Source organism: Miniopterus schreibersii (assembly GCF_964146895.1).
Source record: "Miniopterus schreibersii genome assembly, chromosome: 7".
NCBI classification, from domain to species: Eukaryota; Metazoa; Chordata; class Mammalia; order Chiroptera; family Miniopteridae; genus Miniopterus; species Miniopterus schreibersii.
In genome coordinates, this window is record NC_138108.1 from 37,532,702 (window position 1) to 37,555,563 (window position 22,862).

The 22,862-nt window shown below is 40.8% G+C and overlaps 1 protein-coding gene across 1 annotated transcript in view; it reads left to right on the forward strand.

Annotated features, from left to right (window-relative positions):
* LOC308559674 (titin-like) overlaps positions 1-22,862 on the forward strand; it is a 269,782-nt gene that overhangs the window by 236,734 nt on the left and 10,186 nt on the right. Inside the window, 31 exon segments of the mRNA XM_081142718.1 lie at positions 550-846; positions 954-1,541; positions 1,631-1,933; positions 2,053-2,349; positions 4,003-4,290; positions 4,402-4,701; positions 4,969-5,271; positions 5,371-5,676; positions 5,780-7,546; positions 7,878-8,171; positions 8,872-9,159; positions 9,280-9,579; positions 9,675-11,741; positions 11,842-12,144; positions 12,261-12,566; positions 12,661-12,951; positions 13,048-13,344; positions 13,466-13,771; positions 14,672-14,977; positions 15,063-15,344; positions 15,529-16,122; positions 16,249-16,536; positions 16,642-16,941; positions 17,403-17,705; positions 18,261-18,563; positions 18,677-19,261; positions 19,399-19,704; positions 19,820-20,119; positions 20,755-21,330; positions 21,428-21,733; positions 22,239-22,832. Coding sequence (XP_080998844.1) covers positions 550-846; positions 954-1,541; positions 1,631-1,933; positions 2,053-2,349; positions 4,003-4,290; positions 4,402-4,701; positions 4,969-5,271; positions 5,371-5,676; positions 5,780-7,546; positions 7,878-8,171; positions 8,872-9,159; positions 9,280-9,579; positions 9,675-11,741; positions 11,842-12,144; positions 12,261-12,566; positions 12,661-12,951; positions 13,048-13,344; positions 13,466-13,771; positions 14,672-14,977; positions 15,063-15,344; positions 15,529-16,122; positions 16,249-16,536; positions 16,642-16,941; positions 17,403-17,705; positions 18,261-18,563; positions 18,677-19,261; positions 19,399-19,704; positions 19,820-20,119; positions 20,755-21,330; positions 21,428-21,733; positions 22,239-22,832 — 13,944 coding nt within the window.

The window sequence follows — 22,862 nt, forward strand, 5'->3', positions numbered from 1 at the left end:
AAATTCATATTAATTTTCTGAGAATAGTGTGAATCATTCTAATTACTGTTTAATCTTAAGTGCTTTGGGTTCACACCTCAAACAATAGTACACTATAGCACAAAATGAAATCTCTAGTAGAGAAAATTTATACTGATAAAAATATAAGTCAAAAGTTATATAGCTGGAATTGGATAATGTATGTTGAACTTAAGTACAATTGAATTTGACTATGTATATAGAGTGTGTGCAAAAATTATGTGATGAAGTTTCTTACAAGATTGTTCATCTAATTTTTCAATTTTATACCCATGATAAATCTGGGATAAATTTTACCATTTAATCTGGTCATTTGACAATTTGAATTTGAATGTTATGGCATGCAATCACCTGTAATGAATGGCAAAAGCTCAGAAGCCAAACTGGTCATATAAAAAGTAAGAAAGACTTAAATTAGAGTAAATATATGGCCTTCATTTAAAATTTTTTCTCTTGACAATGCAGGAAGACCATACATGTATAAAAATGTTGTAATAACCTTCCCTTTCCTTTAATGTCTTACTTTCTTAGAAAAACCAAGCCCACCTGAAAAACTTGGAGTAACAAGTGTATCCAAAGATAGTGTTTCCCTGGCCTGGTTGAAGCCAGAACATGATGGTGGAAGCAGAATTGTACACTATATCGTTGAAGCACTAGAAAAAGGGCAGAAAAATTGGGTTAAATGTGCCGTGGTGAAGTCAACCCGTCACGTCGTTTCTAGCCTGAGGGAAAATTCTGAATACTTTTTCCGGGTATTTGCTGAAAACCAAGCTGGCTTGAGTGACCCAAGAGAGCTTCTTCTTCCTGTTCTTGTTAAGGAGCAACTAGGTATGTTTATTTTTATGTAGAAGCAAAATTTAAAATTATTTGCATTGATCTGAGTTAATTTTTTAGAAATTTTTTTCACCTTCATCTGCCATATTCTTCTTTTTCAGAACCACCTGAAATTGATATGAAGAATTTCCCAAGTCATACTGTATATGTTAGAGCTGGTTCAAACCTTAAAGTTGACATTCCAATTTCTGGAAAACCACTGCCCAAAGTGACCTTATCAAGAGATGGTGTCCCCCTGAAAGCAACCATGAGATTTAATACTGAAGTCACTGCTGAGAACCTGACCATTAATCTCAAAGAAAGTGTTGCTGCTGATGCTGGAAGATATGAGATCACAGCTGCCAACTCCAGTGGAACAACCAAAGCTTTTATTAACATCGTCGTACTGGACAGGCCTGGTCCCCCAACTGGCCCTATTGTTGTTAGTGATATAACTGAAGAAAGCGTGACTCTCAAATGGGAGCCACCTAAGTATGATGGTGGAAGTCATGTTACCAATTACATTGTACTCAAAAGAGAGACAAGTACGGCAGTATGGGCTGAAGTGTCTTCAACAGTTGCAAGAACCATGATTAAAGTCATGAAACTGACCAAAGGAGAAGAATACCAATTCCGCGTCAAGGCAGAAAACCGCTTTGGCATCAGTGATCACATAGATTCCGCTTGTGTGGTTGTCAAACTACCATTCAGTAAGTTGTCAAATTTTGCAAAGATCCCAGGTTTTCATTTACATGTTTCAAATGTCTGTATTAACTTATGGCATTTCTGTCTTTTGTAGCAACACCTGGACCACCATCTACACCGTGGGTCACTAATGTTACTCGAGAAAGCATCACCGTGGCCTGGCATGAACCAGTGTCCAATGGAGGCAATGCAGTTATAGGCTATCACCTGGAAATGAAAGACAGAAACAGTATTTTATGGCAAAAAGTCAACAAAATGGTTATCCGCACAACTCACTTCAAAGTCACAACAATCAGTGCTGGACTTATTTATGAATTCAGAGTGTATGCAGAAAACGCTGCTGGTGTTGGAAAACCCAGTCACCCATCTGAGCCAGTCCTAGCCATAGATGCCTGTGGTATGTATTTGTCATGAAAAAGATGCTTCTGATACTTAAAAATGAAAATCTTGTTTCTGCAAAGCAAAATAATGTTGACATAGTGCTTGCTACTCACCTGCTTTCTCTTATTACCACAGAACCACCAAGAAATGTCCGTATCACTGATATTTCAAAGAATTCTGTCAACCTTTCATGGCAACAACCAGCTTTCGATGGAGGAAGCAAGATTACAGGCTATATTGTTGAGAGACGAGACCTTCCAGATGGCAGGTGGACCAAAGCCAGCTTCACCAATGTCATTGAGACTCAATTCACTGTCTCTGGCTTGACTCAGAATTCGCAGTATGAATTCCGTGTCTTTGCTAGAAATGCTGTTGGTTCCGTCAGCAATCCATCTGAGGTTGTGGGCCCCGTTACATGCATCGATTCTTATGGTAAGCATTTTTAGCACTTTGAATCCCAATGGCAGTTAACTCAATAGTTTTCCTTAATCTGTTTGGTCCTAATCTATAGAATAACTTTTAGTATATACCTTAGTTAGATTATCTAGGAGAAATTAGCTGGGAATTTCCTTAACCTCCCCCAGGCCTCCTGATGTAACTGTAAAACATGAGATTTGGACTACAGAATATCTAAAGGCCTTTCCAGCTTCAACCTTTTATGATTCTTTGATTGTATGAGTTCGTGCTTTCACTCTTCTTTTTTAAATCATTAGACTTAATAATTAAGACCATGGTTGAGTGCACAGGAAATATTCTTCTTAAATAAGTCAAAGACTAAACAGAGGTGTTCATGACAGTATTAGTAGCAGCTAACATTTACTGGGTACTTTCCATGAATTCTCTCTCTTAGTTCTAACAGCCCTAAGCTTAGCCCATTTTACAGAAGAGAAACTGAGGTTTTGCGTGCTTATGTAACTTTTCCAACATTAAACAGCTCATTAGTGATAGAGTGAAAATTCAAACAAACTCCAGAACTCTCTGTACATTGTTGTCAGTCCAAAATATACATACTTGACCATTCCGGAAAAATAAGTGGCATGTTCAACTCAAGTGGTTTAAAAGTTATGATTTCATCAGAGGTAGGTACCCTGTGACACTTTCAAAAAGTGTCAAGTTTCCTCCGTTTGCAAGGAGGAGCCTCTATGGTGTCCACTCCCATCCTCATGCTGAGAATCCCAGGGCTGTCCTCTATGAATCGGGCTTTGTGGACCCTGAATCAGTACTTGTGAGACCAAGAAGCAAGTCAGATTTAGTTCTATTTCTCAAAAGTTCTGTCTACGGTCATACCACTCTGAATACACCCAAACTCGTCTGATCTCGGAAGCTAAGCAGGGTTGTATCTGACTAGCACTTCCCTGACCACTGTGGCTCAGTTGGCTGGTGTGTCATCCCATACACCAAAAAGTGGCGGGTTCAAGTCCCAGACAGGGCACATACCCAGGTTGCAGGTTCAATCCCCGGTCAGGACACGTGCAGTAGGCAACCAACGGATATTTCTCTCTCTCTCCCCCTTCCTCTCTCTAAAATCAATTTTTTTTAAAAAAAAAAAAAGGGGGGGGGGGTTCTAAGAAGCATGGCAGAAAATCTGTCCAGTGAAGTATGTAGCTCTTTGAGTAGAGAATTCAGACTTCAAGGGTCTGACATGTACCACCGAAATTTGAATATCAGTAAACTGGGAAGGGAAAATAATAATAATAAGAGGTAGGAGGCAATTAGAGGAAGAGAAAGGAGAACCTAGCATATAAGAAAATGTATAATGCTGATTTTCATTAGTGTATCTCATTCCATCACTGGAATCAAACACCTAAAAGACTTTTAAATAGATTCCAAAGGCATTTAAGTCCCTGTGCAATTAGTGCAGTGTCACTGGGGTACAGGGCTTGCTCACAATCTTTCTTACCCATTTTGGATAGAAGAGCAGCTTGTAAAATTTGAATATTTAAAATAATGGGTAAATAGGATTAGAACAACTATGTGTATATACATATTTTTAAATAAAGGCCAATGACCTTACTTTGAAGTTATCATAATTATTTTTTTCATCCTCTTAGTCTTTTAAATATTTATCATCTGTTTTTCCTGCAGGTGGACCTGTGATTGACTTGCCTCTAGAATATACAGAAGTTGTCAAATACAGAGCAGGTACATCTGTGAAGCTCAGAGCTGGCATTTCTGGCAAACCTGAGCCTACAATTGAGTGGTATAAAGATGATAAAGAATTACAAACCAATGCACTGGTGTGTGTCGAAAATACCACTGACCTTGCATCTATACTCATCAAAGATGCAAATCGCCTTAATAGTGGAAGCTATGAATTAAAACTAAGGAATGCCATGGGCTCAGCCTCAGCCACCATCAAAGTCCAGATCCTTGGTAGGTGCTGAATAAAGGCCAATATCATATTTTGTTGGCCTAAAATTTAGTAATTTTAAGTAATAGCCCTTTAAAAATTATTAACACACTGCTTTGTTCTTTCATTGACAGACAAACCAGGACCCCCAGGAGGACCAATAGAATTTAAGACCGTTACTGCTGAAAAGATAACTCTTCTCTGGCGGCCTCCAACGGATGACGGTGGTGCCAAAATCACTCACTACATCGTGGAAAAGCGTGAGACAAGCCGTGTCGTGTGGTCTATGGTGTCTGAAAATTTGGAAGAGTGCATCATTACAACCACCAAAATTATCAAAGGAAATGAATACATCTTCCGGGTTCGAGCAGTGAACAAATACGGAATTGGTGATTCCCTGGAATCTGATCCAGTGGTAGCAAAGAATGCATTTGGTGAGATACAGTTTCATTAGAAAACTGAAATCCAACACTTAAATATTCTAAAACTAAATATAGGCTATTCTACTAGCTTGTAAATGTTTTCTTAGAACGACTATGATTTTCTTTTGTATCACATCTCTTCTCAGTATCCTCCTCTTCACAAGGTGCAAAGTGTAATAAATGCAACTAATATTCTCAGATAAGATTGGAAGATTGGAAGGTAGAATTTGTCAGTAATGTTGATCCTTTGAACTCATTTTCCTTTTCCTTCCCACATAGTTACACCGGGGCCTCCAAGCATACCCGAGGTGACAAAGGTTACCAAGAATTCAATGACCGTTGTCTGGAACAGACCAGTTGCAGATGGTGGTAGTGAAATAATCGGCTATTTCCTTGAGAAACGAGACAAGAAAAGTCTTGGATGGTTTAAAGTCCTAAAGGAGACTATCCGTGACACCAGACAGAAAGTGACAGGACTCACGGAGAACAGTGACTATCAATACCGAGTTTCTGCTGTAAATGCTGCTGGACAGGGTCCGTTCTCTGAACCTTCTGACTTCTACAAAGCTGCTGATCCCATTGGTAAGTGCTCATAAATGTAGCATCTTCACCCATGTCCTTTTTCATGTCACTAAATTGTACATGATTATGTAACTGCTATATTGTGAATGGCCATTCCAGATCCTCCAGGCCCACCGGCTAAGATAAGAATTTCAGATTCAACTAAATCATCCATCACTCTTGGCTGGAGTAAACCTGTCTATGATGGAGGCAGTGCTGTTACTGGATATGTTGTCGAGATGAGACAAGGAGAAGAAGAAGAATGGACTATTGTCTCTACCAAAGAAGAGGTCAGAACTACAGAATATGTGGTATCTAACCTGAAACCTGGAGTCAATTACTACTTCCAGGTATCTGCTGTAAACTGTGCTGGGCAAGGAGAACCTATAGTAATGACTGAACCTGTACAAGCTAAAGATATACTTGGTATGTACCTAGTGGTATGAATGTGTGTTTATTGTTTTTATTAGAGTACCTTCAGTATATCACTCATTCAAATTCATTGTATATGTCCATTTTATGTCTACAGAGGAACCAGAGATCAACCTGGACGTCGCTTTCAGAACCTCTATTATAGCTAAAGCCGGTGAAGATGTACAAGTGTTTGTTCCCTTTAAAGGCAGACCTCCACCTACCGTCACATGGAGAAAAGACGAGAAGAATCTTGGCAGTGATGCCAGATACAGCATTCAAAGCACTGACTCGTCCTCATTACTCATGATCCCGCAAGTGACTCGCAATGATACGGGAAAGTATATTCTCACAATAGAGAATGGAGTTGGTGAACCAAAGTCTTCAACTGTGAGTGTTAAAGTGCTTGATACGCCAGCCGCCTGCCAGAAACTACAGATTAGACACGTTTCTCAAGGCACAGTCACTCTGTTCTGGGATCCTCCTCTCATTGATGGAGGATCTCCCATAATCAACTATGTCATTCAAAAGAGAGATGCCACCAAAAGAACATGGTCTGCAGTGACAAACAAATGTTCTAGTACATCCTTTAAGGTAACAGATTTGTCAGAGAAAACTCCGTTCTTCTTCAGAGTTCTTGCGGAAAATGAAATTGGAATTGGGGAACCCTGTGAAACCACAGAGCCCGTGAAGGCTGCCGAAGTACCAGCTCCTATACGCGATCTCTCAGTGAAAGATTCAACAAAGACATCTGTTACCCTGAGCTGGACCAAACCTGACTTTGATGGTGGTAGTGTCATCACAGACTATGTTGTGGAAAGGAAAAGTAGTACAGAGCAAGCATGGTCACATGCTGGCATAAGTAAGACGTGTGAAATTGAGATTGGCCAACTTAAGGAACAGTCAGTTCTAGAATTCAGAGTATCTGCCAAAAATGAGAAAGGACTGAGTGATCCTGTCACTATTGGGCCGGTTACAGTGAAAGAACTTGTAATTACACCTGAAGTTGACCTGTCAGATATCCCTGGGGCACAAGTCACTGTGAGAATTGGGCATAATGTGCACCTTGAATTACCTTATAAAGGAAAACCCAAACCATCTATCAGCTGGATGAAAGATGGTTTGCCATTGAAAGAAAGTGAAAATGTTCGTCTCAGTAAAACTGAAAACAAAATTACTCTGAATATTAAGAACGCCAAGAAGGAGAATGGAGGGAAATACACCATTGTTCTTGATAACGCAGTTTGTAGAAACTCATTTCTCATCACAGTCATCACACTTGGCCCGCCATCGAAGCCCAAAGGCCCCATTCGATTTGATGAAATCAAAGCGGACAGCGTCATCATGTCCTGGGATGTGCCTGAAGATGACGGAGGGGGAGAAATCACGTGTTACAGCATTGAGAAGCGGGAAGCTTCACAAACTAACTGGAAGATGGTGTGCTCGAGTGTTGCCAGGACGACTTTCAAAGTTCCTAATCTAGTCAAAGATTCTGAATACCAATTTAGAGTGAGAGCCGAAAACAGATACGGAGTCAGCCAGCCACTTGTCTCAACCATTATTGTGGCAAAACACCAGTTCAGGATTCCTGGCCCCCCAGGAAAACCAGTTGTATACAATGTGACTTCTGATGGCATGTCACTAACTTGGGATGCTCCGGTGTATAATGGTGGTTCAGAAGTTACTGGGTTCCACGTTGAAAAGAAAGAAAGAAATAGCATCCTCTGGCAAAGAGTTAATACATCACCAATATCTGGAAGAGAATATAGAGCTACTGGACTAATAGAAGGCCTAGATTACCAATTCCGTGTATATGCTGAAAATTCTGCCGGCCTAAGCTCACCAAGTGACCCAAGCAAATTTACCTTAGCTGTTTCCCCAGTAGGTAAGTGATTGAGTGTTATTCAAATATATTTAATTCAGCAACTGAATACACATTAACAAGTAAATCAAACACTGCTTTTCTTCCATGTATCACCTTCTCACATATATATCTTCTTCTCACTAGAGAAGCTGGTCAAGTAAAGCAAGGGGGAGAATTTTAAATCAGTCTGATAAAGTAATTTAAAGTTCTTTTAAAAGACTACAATATAAAAAAATTGAAATTGATGACTAAAATGAGCTTGTGGGATTTGCTCATTTAATTTTTCTTCCATTGACAATTAAGAACTGACTACAGAAATAATGATGCATTTAATTTCCATATAATTTTTTAGACCCACCTGGCACGCCTGACTACATTGACGTCACCCGAGAAACCATCACACTTAAGTGGAACCCACCGTTGCGTGATGGAGGCAGTAAGATTGTGGCCTACAGCATTGAGAAACGGCAAGGGAGTGATCGCTGGGTTAGATGCAACTTTACTGACGTCTGTGAATGTCAGTACACAGTCACAGGACTTAGTCCTGGGGATCGATATGAGTTCAGAATAATTGCAAGAAATGCTGTTGGAACTATAAGTCCTCCTTCACAGTCTTCTGGCGTTATCATGACAAGAGACGAAAATGGTAAGCATTTACAACTGAGTTCCAGTACGGCTCAGAGCATTCACATTTTGAAAAATACTTTTGGTCCTTGGTCTACAAAATGGGAACAGAAAGATCATTTCATACAAATTATCCAAGGTTGTTATGCGATGAATTAGATTGTCTACCTTTCAGATGAAAAGAAGAAAAAAATGTACTTGGCATCAATTCTATCTACCATGTCTATTATTTCACTCCATTCCCATATAAATAGCATGCAAGTAGAACTGAGTTTTTAGCTTTGTAATTCCAGTAATTTATAATACATTTAAAAAGACTCTCAAGAATAACTGCCCATCTGTACTGAAGTTACTAGAATATAGCTACATCAATAGCACAGTCATCAGCTTGCCTGAGTGCAGCCGGTAGCCTCGTACAGGAACTTGTTTGACTCTGCCGCAGTACTAGGAAGTAAATGATCCATAAATGTTTTGTTCCTCTTTTTATAAATGCCAATGCAAGATTAATAACATGACAAACATAACAAAGGAAATAATAATATGCAAATGTCTAACTCCATAGTCTACAGTCTCAATTATCAATCCTACTTGCAGAACAGCCTTTGGTAATACAGAATGAGCATTACCCTTCCAAGCTTTATGATATGGTACTAATGAAAACCATGTTTATTTTTATCATTATTAAGCCACATTAATATATATTATTTCTATTTCTTTTATAGTTCCACCAACAGTAGAGTTTGGCCCTGAGTACTTTGATGGTCTCATTATTAAAGCTGGACAGAGTCTTAGAATTAAAGCTTTGGTACAAGGAAGACCAGTACCTCGAGTAACTTGGTTCAAAGATGAAGTAGAAATTGAAAAGAAGATGAATATGGAAATAACTGATGTCCTCGGATCCACCAGCCTCTTTGTTAGAGATGCTACTCGGGACCATCGTGGTGTATATAGAGTGGAAGCCAAAAATGTATCTGGCTCTGCAAAAGCAGAAATTACCGTGAAAGTACAAGGTACTTCTACTAAAATAGCTTCTTAATCTTAAAATTTTCAGGACTTGGGTTAGAGTCAGGCCTGATTGCATTTTAACGGACAAAGAAAAAGCAACTAACTGTGGAAACTTTTTCTTACAGATACACCAGGAAAAGTAGTTGGGCCAATAAGATTCACCAATATTACTGGCGAGAAGATGACCCTGTGGTGGGATGCTCCGCTCAATGATGGCTGTTCTCCCGTCACTCACTACATTGTTGAAAAACGGGAAACCAGCAGACTTGCTTGGGCACTAATTGAGGATAAATGTGAAGCTCACAGCTACACTGCCACTAAACTAATAACTGGCAATGAATATCAATTCCGTGTTTCTGCAGTTAACAAGTTTGGTGTTGGCAGGCCACTGGATTCTGACCCAGTGGTTGCTCAAATACAATACAGTAAGTGTCCATATTTATGAAGTGGTACTATGTCATATGATTAACTTCCAAGCAAACATGTCTAATTGGTTTATTTCTTTGTTTTCATTTTACAGCTGTTCCTGATGCCCCTGGCACTCCAGAACAAAGTAACGTAACAGGCAATAGCATTACCGTGACATGGACAAGGCCAGAATCAGATGGTGGCAATGAAATTCAACACTATATCCTTGAAAGGAGAGAAAAGAAAAGCACACGATGGGTAAAAGTGATCAGCAAACGACCAATCTCTGAGACAAGATTCAAAGTCACTGGTCTGATAGAGGGGAATGAGTATGAATTCCGTGTCATGGCTGAAAATGCTGCAGGAGTAGGACCTGCCAGTGATATCTCAAGACTAATCAAATGTAGAGAGCCAGTCAGCCCACCAAGTGCTCCCTCTGTGGTCAAAGTGACAGACACATCAAAGACAACTGTGAGCTTAGAATGGTCTAAGCCAGTGTTTGATGGAGGCATGGAAATAATTGGGTATATTATTGAAATGTGCAAAGCTGACTTAGAAGACTGGCACAAGGTGAACGCAGAGGCATGTGTGAAAACAAGATACACAGTCACGGATCTACAAGCGGGGGAAGAATACAGATTCCGGGTTAGTGCCATCAATGGCGCTGGGAAAGGAGAGAGCTGTGAAGTGACTGGCACAATTAAAGCAGTTGACCGATTAACAGCTCCTGAGTTAGACATTGATGCAAACTTCAAGCAGACTCATGTTGTTAGAGCTGGGGCCAGCATCCGCCTCTTCATTGCCTACCAGGGTAGACCGGCTCCTACAGCTGTGTGGAGCAAACCAGACTCTAACCTTAGCATCCGGGCTGATATCCATACAACAGACTCCTTCAGCACCCTCACCGTGGAAAACTGCAACAGAAATGACGCAGGGAAATATACCCTTACTGTGGAAAACAGCAGTGGTAGTAAGTCAATCACATTCACAGTCAAGGTGCTAGACACGCCAGGGCCACCTGGCCCGATTACCTTCAAGGATGTGACCCGGGGATCTGTTACACTGATGTGGGATGCCCCTCTCCTTGATGGTGGTGCCCGAATCCATCACTATGTGGTAGAGAAACGAGAAGCAAGTCGCCGTAGCTGGCAGGTTGTCAGTGAAAAATGCACTCGTCAGATCCTCAAGGTCAATGACCTGGCAGAAGGCGTTCCATATTATTTCCGTGTTTCTGCAGAAAATGAGTATGGTGTTGGTGAATACTATGAAATGCCAGAACCAATTATAGCCACAGAACAGCCTGCTCCACCTAAGAGACTTGATATCGTTGACACAAGCAAATCCTCTGCAGTCTTAGCTTGGCTTAAACCAGACCATGATGGAGGCAGCCGGATCACTGGCTACCTGCTCGAAATGAGACAAAAGGGATCTGACTTCTGGGTTGAAGCTGGTCATACCAAACAGCTGACTTTCACAGTGGAAAGCCTAGTTGAGAACACTGAATATGAATTCCGTGTGAAGGCCAAGAATGATGCTGGCTACAGTGAACCCAGGGAAGCCTTTTCTTCTGTTATTATCAAGGAGCCTCAAATTGAGCCCACTGCTGACCTTACTGGAATTACCAATCAGCTCATAACTTGCAAAGCAGGAAGCACATTTACCATTGATGTGCCAATCAGTGGTCGTCCCACCCCCAAAGTAACATGGAAGCTGGAAGAAATGAGACTTAAGGAGACAGATCGAATGAGTATCACAACAACAAAAGACAGAACCACCTTGTCTGTAAAAGAAAGCATGAGAGGTGACTCTGGAAGATACTTCTTGACCCTGGAAAATACAGCTGGAGTTAAAACATTTACCATCACAGTTGTGGTCATCGGAAGACCAGGTCCAGTAACCGGCCCCATCGAAGTCTCATCCGTCTCAGCCGAATCATGTGTCCTTTCATGGGCTGAACCTAAAGATGATGGAGGCACCGAGATTACTAATTATATAGTTGAAAAGCGAGAGTCGGGTACAACAGCTTGGCAGCTTATAAATTCCAGTGTCAAGCGCACTCAGATTAAAGTCACTCATCTCACAAAATACATGGAATATTCTTTCCGTGTCAGTTCAGAGAACAGATTTGGTGTCAGCAAGCCTCTCGAATCAGCACCAATAATTGCTGAGCATCCATTTGGTAAGAAAAATAAAAGTCATATTTCAAAGCTCTATTATTAAATATTTCCCCTGAATTTTATAAAATTGTGTTCATATTTGATACCTTTGTTTATATTTAGTTCCACCAAGTGCTCCTACCAGACCTGAAGTCTACCACGTGTCAGCCAATGCCATGTCTATTCGTTGGGAAGAACCCTATCACGATGGTGGCAGCAAAATCATTGGCTACTGGGTTGAGAAGAAAGAACGCAACACCATTCTTTGGGTGAAAGAGAACAAAGTGCCATGCTTAGAGTGCAACTACAAAGTGACCAATTTGGTAGAAGGACTGGAATATCAGTTCAGAACATATGCGCTCAATGCCGCAGGTGTTAGCAAAGCCAGCGAAGCTTCACGACCTATGATGGCACAAAATCCAGTTGGTATGTGTCAAAATTTACACATACCATTTGTTTATTTATTATTATTATCATTATGATCATTGGTACTAATGGAATTCAGAATTGCACTTTTTAACTTTTTTCTGTATCCCTTCCAGACGCACCAGGAAGACCAGAGGTGACAGATGTCACAAGATCTACAGTGTCACTGATTTGGTCTGCCCCAATATATGATGGAGGCAGCAAGGTTGTGGGCTACATCATAGAGCGTAAGCCAGTCAGTGAAGTTGGCGATGGTCGCTGGCTGAAGTGCAACTATACCATTGTATCTGACAACTTCTTCACTGTGACTGCTCTCAGTGAAGGAGACACTTATGAATTCCGTGTGTTGGCCAAGAATGCCGCAGGTGTAATTAGCAAAGGATCAGAATCTACAGGCCCCGTCACTTGCCGAGATGAATATGGTAAAAAATCCTCAATGTTCTCCTTTTAAATTATCACAATTTAAGTGAAAATAAACTGTCATATATTCACTCAAAACTGTTTTGCCCATGACAGCTCCACCCAAGGCTGAACTGGATGCCAGATTGCAGGGTGATCTGGTTACCATCAGAGCAGGCTCAGATCTTGTTCTGGATGCCGCTGTTGGTGGCAAACCTGAACCCAAAATCATCTGGACCAAGGGGGACAAGGAACTAGACCTCTGTGAAAAAGTCTCTTTGCAGTACACTGGCAAACGAGCAACTGCTGTTATCAAATTCTGTGACAGAAGCGACAGTGGAAAATATACCTTAACAGTGAAGAATGCCGGTGGGACCAAGGCCGTGTCTGTCTTGGTCAAAGTTCTTGGTAAGCATGTCAAATGTTCTTTTATTTGTATAGCACTTTTTAAGTGTGGGCAAAAAGAAAGATCTTCATCACTGCTCATCATTACACTTGTTTCAGATACCCCTGGCCCATGTGGAAATCTCACCGTGAGCAGGGTGACGGAGGAGAAGTGCACGTTAGCCTGGAGCCTTCCTCCAGAGGATGGAGGAGCAGCAATAACTCACTACATTGTGGAAAGGCGCGAGACCAGCAGGCTCAACTGGGTGATTGTTGAGAGCGAATGCCCAACCCTATCCTACGTCGTTACTAGACTCATCAAGAACAATGAATACATATTCCGAGTGCGGGCAGTAAACAAATATGGCCCTGGTGTGCCTGCTGAAACACAGCCAATTATAGCCAGAAACTCATTCAGTGAGTATTAACACTTCTAAACAACGTGGTAGTTGAAATGTAGTGGGATCAGGGTGAGAGGAGGGCAGTCAGTGACTTGGTGCAATTCTGATTATCCTTATTTTCATAAAAATATAAACAGCTATTCCATCACAACCCGGCATACCTGAAAGAGTTGGGGCTGGCAAAGAGCATATCATTATTCAGTGGCTAAAACCCGAATCTGATGGTGGCAATGAGATCAGCAACTACCTAGTGGACAAACGTGAGAAGAAGAGCTTGCGTTGGACGCGTGTCAACAAAGACTATGTGGTGTATGATACCAGGCTGAAGGTGACTGGCCTGATGGAAGGCTGTGATTACCAGTTCCGGGTGACCGCAGTGAATGCTGCTGGTAACAGTGAACCCAGCGAGGCTTCCAACTTTATCTCCTGCAGAGAACCATCATGTGAGTTCCAAGAATCATACATAAACCTGATGCTCATCAAAACTGTATTAAAAATAATTTTCCAAAATGCCACTTCAAATTTATGAGTGGTCTAGAAAAGCATATGCATATGAGCAGTATTTTAAATATAGCCTAAATCAGGGAACATGTTAACTACTACTTCTGTTGATAAGTTAGCAATAGCGGAAAACTGCTATATTTTCCAATCTATGATAAAAATATTATTCTACCAATATGAAAAGGATGTATTTTATAAACCTTCTAAATAACGGAGAAAATGCACTGTAGTGATAATAGATACTGAAAAGAAAGAAGACAAAGTCTCTTTTAAGAAGAGGCTTAGCCAAGCATAGTTTTAGGTACTAACTACTCTTGTTAGGTTCAAGTATCTAACAAGATAACTCTTACAAGAGCTTCAAGAAGAAGTAAAAAATCCCTGGGTAGAGTTAGAGCCCAAGAACTAAGGAATAAACCGCTGGGACTGAATAGGGGAAGTAGAAGAAGAAACCGATTCCTGTACTTATTGTCACCTATAGAGGTGAAAAGGGATATTAGCCCTGTGAAAGCTGAGCAACTAAAGAAAAGTCCCTGAGAATGGATACTTTAAACAGTGAGCTTAGCTAGAACACAGCACAGCTAGCCAAAGTAGCAGGGAAGAAACATCTACCTTTCCAAAGAAGTTTAATTCTTAAAATAATAATAATAACAATAATAATAATAATAGTGATAGTATAGCAGATAGTGCTGTCCTGTAATATCAGACGAGGCCAGTTACAAAGATGATCTTGCTGGATATAGACAAGAACAATAATGCCTTTGTGACTTTTGAAAACCAAAAATACAAATCTCAAGGCTTTCTTATTTGTCTAATATCTGCATCCCCCTTTTAATATTCCACAGATACCCCTGGACCACCTTCTGCTCCCAGAGTTGTAGATACCACGAAGCACAGCATTAGTTTGGCATGGACCAAGCCCATGTACGATGGAGGCACTGACATCATAGGATATGTTCTTGAGATGCAAGAGAAGGACACTGATCAGTGGTACCGCGCGCACACCAACGCCACAATACGAAATACTGAGTTCACGGTGGTAGACCTTAAAATGGGCCAGAAATACTCCTTCAGAGTCGCTGCTGTGAATGTGATGGGGATGAGTGAATACAGCGAATCAGTTGCCGAAATTGAGCCTGTGGAAAGAATAGGTATTTATCATATAAATTTTTAGGTGAATTATTTTCTTGTCATGCCTGTTCATGAATTAATTAAGTTTTGACACTTGCTTTCTAGAAATACCAGATCTTGAGCTTGCAGATGACTTAAAGAAGACTGTGACCATCAGAGCTGGGGCCTCATTACGCCTGATGGTGTCTGTATCTGGAAGGCCACCTCCTGTCATAACATGGAGCAAGAAGGGCATTGACCTTGTAAACCGGGCAATCATTGACACCACTGAGAGCTACTCTTTGCTTATTGTGGACAAAGTTAACCGGTACGATGCTGGAAAATACACCATTGAAGCCGAAAATCAATCTGGCAAGAAATCAGCAACAGTCCTTGTTAAAGTATACGGTAAGTATTTGTCTGAAATGATGCTGTGAGTAGAATCTCTAAAAAGATACACCTTGACCTATAGGATTGGTCACCTCTCTAGAGAGGAACTGTGTTATGTTTTCCTGCCCCAAAAAAAAAAAAAAAAAAAAAATCTATCAACCAATCAGGCAAATAAGTATGGATCTTTCATTCTACTTTTTAGATACTCCCGGTCCCTGTCCTTCAGTGACAGTTAAGGAGGTATCAAGAGATTCTGTGACCATTACCTGGGAAATCCCTACAATTGATGGTGGAGCTCCAGTCAACAACTACATTATTGAGAAGCGTGAAGCTGCCATGAGAGCATTTAAAACGGTAACTACCAAATGCAGCAAGACACTTTACCGGATTTCTGGACTTGTAGAGGGAACCATGTACTATTTCAGAGTGTTACCAGAAAACATTTACGGCATTGGAGAGCCTTGTGAAACATCTGATGCAGTTCTGGTCTCAGAAGTGCCTTTGGTGCCTACGAAACTGGAAGTAGTCGATGTCACCAAATCAACTGTTACCCTTGCCTGGGAAAAACCACTCTATGATGGTGGTAGCCGACTCACTGGATATGTTCTTGAAGCCTGCAAAGCTGACACTGACAGATGGATGAAGGTTGTTACCTTAAAATCCACAGTCCTAGAGCACACTGTTGTTTCCCTAAATGAAGGTGAACAGTACTTATTTAGAGTAAGGGCACAGAATGAGAAAGGTGTGTCAGAACCAAGAGAGATCATCACACCCGTGACTGTACAAGACCTCAGAGGTATGTACCAAATCGCCAAAAAATAACAATTAATAGTAAAGTAATATAAAGAAAACATTCAGAATTCATGACATTTTGTCATTAGAAATAATGCCTAAGAATAAATGCCTAATTTCTTTATCATAGTGTTGCCAACAATTGATCTTTCTACGATGCCTCAAAAGACCATCCATGTCCCAGCTGGCCGGCCAGTAGAGCTGGTGATACCCATCGCTGGTCGTCCACCTCCTGCTGCTTCATGGTTCTTTTCTGGTTCTAAACTAAAAGAATCAGAGCGTGTCACAGTTGAAACTCATACCAAAGTAGCAAAATTAACCATCCGTGAAACCACAATCAGAGATACTGGAGAATATACACTTGAATTGAAAAATGTAACTGGAACTACTTCAGAGACCATTAAAGTTATCATTCTCGGTAAGGACATGTAACAAAGACACATGCAAGTTATTGCTGACATTCAGTCACCCAATTTTTATTTGAGGTGAAAACTAATTTCCTGGATTTCTTTTCCTTTCATAGACAAGCCTGGTCCACCAACTGGGCCTATCAAAGTCGATGAAATTGATGCTACTTCAGTCACCATTTCCTGGGAAGCACCTGAATTGGATGGTGGGGCCCCTTTGAGTGGTTATGTGGTAGAACAACGTGACGCCCATCGTCCAGGATGGCTGCCAGTGTCTGAATCAGTGACTAGAACGACATTTAAGTTTACCAGACTCATTGAAGGAAATGAGTATGTGTTCCGTGTGGCTGCAACAAACCGCTTCGGGATTGGCTCTTACCTGCAGTCTGAGGTCATAGAATGTCGCAGCAGCATCAGTAAGTCCTTGGAGCCTTCCTCCATTCTCCCCTCCTCAGATTCTCAATGTTAACAAAAAGGAATCTGTTCTTTAATATGCCCTAATGTAGGTAAAAATAGGTCACAAAATTAACCCAGGGTCTTTCTAAGGTTTCTAAACTTCCTTTGCTTGGAGATTAGATTTTTTTTTTAATGAAAGAAAGGAAGGAGGGAAGAAGGGAGGGATAGAGGGAAAGAAGGGAAGGAGGGAAGGAAGGACAGACTGGCTATGGTAAAGTGAGAAAAAATAAAGAGTGCATGCTTAATAAATATTTATAAAATTAAAGAAAATGAAGAACAGCAAGAAAAGTAGAAAAATGAAAACACTGGAAAAGTAGTCACAGGAATCTTATATACCATTTAAAAGGGTAACACACACTGATACGAATGCATGAGTCTTTATTCATATTGCCATACTGTGTTCACCTCTGTCTTGCTGCAGGTATTCCTGGACCTCCAGAAACATTAGAGATATTTGATGTCTCCCGTGATGGCATGACACTTACTTGGTATCCACCAGAAGAGGATGGTGGCTCCCAAGTGACCGGATACATTGTGGAGCGCAAAGAAGTGAGAGCAGAACGATGGGTCCGTGTAAATAAAGTACCAGTGACAATGACACGGTACCGTTCCACTGGCCTTATTGAAGGCTTAGAGTATGAACACCGTGTCACAGCCATTAATATGAGAGGGACCGGAAAACCAAGTCGTCCTTCCAAACCCATCGTTGCCATGGATCCAATTGGTAATACATTTTGTATTAGTCAAGTTTATTGAAGTATAAGTTAATGTAGTAAAATTCAGCCTTCTGAAATGTATAAGTCTGTATGTTTTGAAAGCTCTACTGTTATATAACCACCACCACAATCAAAATACAGAATATTTCCATCAACTCAAAAAGTTTCCTTGCATCCCTTTGTCATCAACTCCCCCCCAACCCAGCCCTTAGGAGCTTTTGGCAAATAACTTTAAAGTCTACTCTCGAGCCTATTTCCCCTCTTTAAAATGGGACTCCAGTTAAAATTTTAAAATAAGTCAATATTTCTGAAAGCACTTTAAAAATGGATGATAAATGTAAAATAGTAGTACTGATTGTAAATAAAACATATTTCAGGCAAAAGAAAAAACAAGAACTTTAAGTATATTTAACTTAAAAAAATGAATAAATTTTTATAAAACAAAAAATATTCTAATGCTAACAGTCCATGTTTCCACATTCAGTGGATTTGTTAGGTGGCACAGTTGACTTTAAATTGCAGGAACTTTAACAAGCTTGTTGTTGTCTTACTATTATTCCCAGCTCCTCCAGGAAAGCCGCAAAACCCTAGAGTTACTGATACAACAAGGACATCGGTTTCCCTGGCCTGGAGTGCTCCAGAAGATGAAGGAGGATCTAAAGTCACCGGCTACTTGATTGAAATGCAAAAAGTAGATCAACATGAATGGACCAAATGTAACACCACCCCAACCAAGATCCGGGAATATACTCTAACTCACCTACCTCAGGGCGCGGAATACAGATTCCGTGTCCTAGCTTGTAACGCTGGTGGACCTGGGGAGCCTGCTGAGGTACCAGGAACTGTCAAAATCACCGAAATGCTTGGTAAGACACCCAATCATTTACTTTCTGCCATAATTGCCTTAAGACTTATTTCTTCTTCCTCCCCGCAAAAAAAAAAAAAAAAATGCTAATTGTAACCCTGCCTTTTTCCCCAGAACATCCTGATATTGAACTTGATGAAAAATACCAGGAGGGTGTCCTTGTAAGACAAGGTGGAGTCATCAGACTTACCATTCCAATCAAAGGAAAACCATACCCAATATGTAAATGGACCAAAGAAGGCCAAGATATTAGTAAGCGTGCCATGATTGCAACCTCTGAAACACACACCGAGCTTGTCATCAAAGAAGCAGTAAGGGATGATTCTGGCACTTACGACCTGGTTCTGGAAAACAAATGTGGCAAGAAGGCCGTTTACATCAAAGTCAGGGTGATAGGAATTCCTAACACTCCTGAAGGGCCACTTGAATATGATGACATACAAGCTCGCTCTGTAAGGGTCAGCTGGAGACCCCCAGCTGATGATGGTGGCGCTGACATCTTAGGCTACATCCTTGAGAGACGAGAAGTGCCTAAAGCCGCCTGGTATACCATTGATTCCAGAGTCCGAGGTACATCTCTGGTGGTCAAAGGCCTCAAAGAAAATGTGGAATACCATTTCCGTGTTTCAGCAGAAAACCAGTTTGGCATAAGTAAACCCTTGAAGTCTGAGGAACCAGTCATACCAAAAACACCACTAAGTAAGTGCTCTTCCAACCACAACATTGTAAAAATTCTGTCAGTACTCTTTTGTTTTGAAATAAGCTATCAGCTCACAGGCTACTACATCGAACTAACTGTACTCTAACACATGTGTGTTTTCTACTAATACCCTTAGATCCTCCAGAGCCTCCAAGCAATCCTCCAGAAGTACTTGATGTGACCAAGAGTTCTGTCAGCCTGTCCTGGTCCCGGCCCAAAGACGACGGTGGTTCTCGAGTTACGGGCTACTACATCGAACGCAAGGAGACATCAACTGACAAGTGGGTCAGGCACAATAAGACTCAGATAACGACCACAATGTACACTGTCACAGGGCTCGTTCCTGATGCTGAATATCAGTTCCGTGTCATCGCACAGAATGACGTTGGCCTAAGTGAGACCAGTCCTGCTTCTGAACCAGTTATTTGCAAAGATCCATTTGGTAAGGAGAGAATTTCTAAAGGGGTTAAAATCAAAGAGGCCAGCCATCTTTGGTCTTTTTCTTTTATGTCAGCAGTATAGTTGATTCCCTTTTCAATTGTTTTAAAATATTTCAGATAAGCCAAGCCAACCTGGAGAACTTGAGATTCTTTCAATATCCAAAGATAGTGTCACTCTACAGTGGGAGAAACCTGAATGTGATGGTGGCAAGGAAATCCTTGGATACTGGGTTGAATATAGACAATCCGGAGACAGTGCCTGGAAGAAGAGCAATAAGGACCACATCAAGGACAGGCAATTCACAATAGGGGGGTTGCTGGAAGCTACCGAATATGAATTCAGGGTTTTTGCTGAAAATGAGGCTGGGCTTAGCAGACCTCGAAGAACTGCTATGTCTGTAAAGACGAAACTAACATGTAAGTAGCTATTTGTTCTCTGCCTATGATTTACAAACTAAGTAACATGTTACGACTAATTCTTCCCCTATGCTAAGTAGATCTCCAGAAAGCTTTCTTGATGAGCAAGTGTTTGGAAAGAGTCACACTCACTTTGGCATATGCACGCACAGGGAGTGGTGGATCGGTTCTGTAGGAAGCCATTCCTAGCACATCATCACAGGAAATGTCAGGTGCAGTGAACTGAGCACAATCCTAGAGCAATATCTCCCTAGAGTGCAATGGGGTTGTTTTATAATTCCTTACAAGACTTGAAGGGTCAACAAATGCACCCAACTTCAATGAACCTAAGTAAGGACAAAGATACTACAGATTTATAGAGAGAATTCCCATTTCCTCAAAACTCTATGCATCATTAATGCCTCCCAATCATAAAGAAAAAAGCCACTCTGTATAATAATGTCCTCGCTGAATCCCTATTTTCCATATGACCCCAGGAAAATGACGGCAAAGAGTTTTTAAGAATTAAACTCATGTAAATCATGGTCTCTAATAAAGTGTTAGTCAATAGGATAAATTAATTCCTGATATTCAAGGACAGGGGATTATAGAATCAGTAGTAACAATAATGCATTATTACCTTTCATATCCTTCAGCTGGAGAAGCCCCAGGAGTACGCAAAGAAATGGAGGATGTTACCACCAAATTGGGTGAAGCTGCTCAACTCTCATGCCAGATCATTGGGAGGCCTCTCCCTGACATTAAGTGGTACCGATTTGGTAAGGAGCTCGTACAAAGCCGGAAGTACAAAATGTCTTCAGATGGGCGCACGCACACCCTGACAGTAATGACAGAGGAACAAGAAGATGAAGGTGTTTATACCTGCATAGCTACTAATGAGGTTGGAGAGGTAGAAACCAGTAGTAAGCTTCTCCTGCAAGCAACACCGCAGTTCCATCCCGGTTACCCACTGAAAGAGAAATATTACGGTGCTGTGGGTTCAACACTTCGACTTCATGTTATGTACATTGGTCGTCCAGTACCTGCCATCACCTGGTTCCGTGGCCAGAAACTTGTACAAAACTCAGAAAACACCACTATTGAAAACACCGAGCACTACACTCATCTCGTCATGAAGAATGTCCAGCGTAAGACTCATGCCGGGAAATACAAAGTTCAGCTCAGCAATGTTTTTGGAACAGTTGATGCCATCCTTGATGTGGAAATACAAGGTATTTTATTTTCATTTTCAGTGTTTTATTATTTTTAAAGGAAAACAAATCTTGGGAGACACTACAAAAACCACTACTATGTATTTTCCCTCAACAGATAAACCAGACAAACCTACAGGACCCATTGTGATTGAAGCTCTATTAAAGAACTCTGTAGTGATTAGCTGGAAGCCACCGGAAGATGATGGAGGCTCCTGGATCACCAATTACGTGGTGGAGAAATGTGAGGCCAAGGAAGGGGCTGAATGGCAATTGGTGTCTTCAGCCATCTCAGTGACAACCTGTAGAATTGTGAACCTCACAGAAAATGCTGGCTACTACTTCCGTGTTTCGGCTCAGAACACTTTTGGCATCAGTGACCCTCTGGAGGTCCCCTCAGTTGTGATCATTAAGAGTCCATTTGGTGAGTACAACTGCTACAATTTTCATATGGCAAAATTCTTTACATAAAAATATCTTTACATAAAACTCTTTGTAACAGAAATAAATTTTGGAAGGAAACAGCAAAGATTCAGGTATAGCACAAGAACCTTTTATCTCACTGAAATTGAATTTTTGCATACCTAAAAGAGCAAACAGGTGCTAGGCAAGAGTAAGTTTACAGTTGTTTGTATGGAAAATAATACAATAATTAATATATTATAATACAAGAATAAACTGTGTTTCGTGTACTTACAACTGTAAATCTACTTTTTCCCACCCCTGTATATACCCTATCCCTTCTTCTTTAAAAAGGAACTTCATGTTTTGCTAAGTTTCTTAGCATAAAATAATCAATTCATTTTTCTGGAATAGCGATTCTTAATAGAACTTTGAATTCATAACATTTTTTAAAAAAATGAGCTTTTAATACAGCTGCTTGTTTCACCTCAATACTCAAATCCTTTTTGTCTGTTTGTTTTAAATAGAAAAGCCAAGTGCTCCTGGCAAGCCAACTATTACTGCTATCACGAAAGAGTCTTGTGTTGTGGCTTGGAAGCCACCTGCCAGTGATGGTGGTGCAAAGATTAGAAATTACTACCTTGAGAAGCGTGAGAAGAAGCAGAATAAATGGATTGCAGTGACAACAGAAGAAATTCGAGAAACTGTCTTCTCAGTGCAAAACCTTATTGAAGGTCTTGAATATGAGTTCCGTGTGAAGTGTGAAAACCTAGGTGGGGAAAGCGAATGGAGTGAAATATCAGAACCTGTCACTCCCATATCCGATGTCCCAATCCAGGCACCACACTTTAAAGAGGAACTAAGAAATCTAAACGTCAGATATCAGAGCAATGCTACTTTGGTCTGCAAAGTGACTGGCCATCCAAAACCTATTGTGAAATGGTACAGACAAGGCAAAGAAATCATCGCAGATGGATTAAAGTACAGGGTTCAGGAGTTTAAGGGTGGCTACCACCAGCTCGTTATTGCAACTGTCACGGATGACGATGCCACAGTTTACCAAGTCAGAGCTACCAACCAAGGGGGATCTGTATCTGGCACTGCCTCCTTGGAAGTGGAAGGTAAAAACAAATTAGTAAACTTGTTTGGTG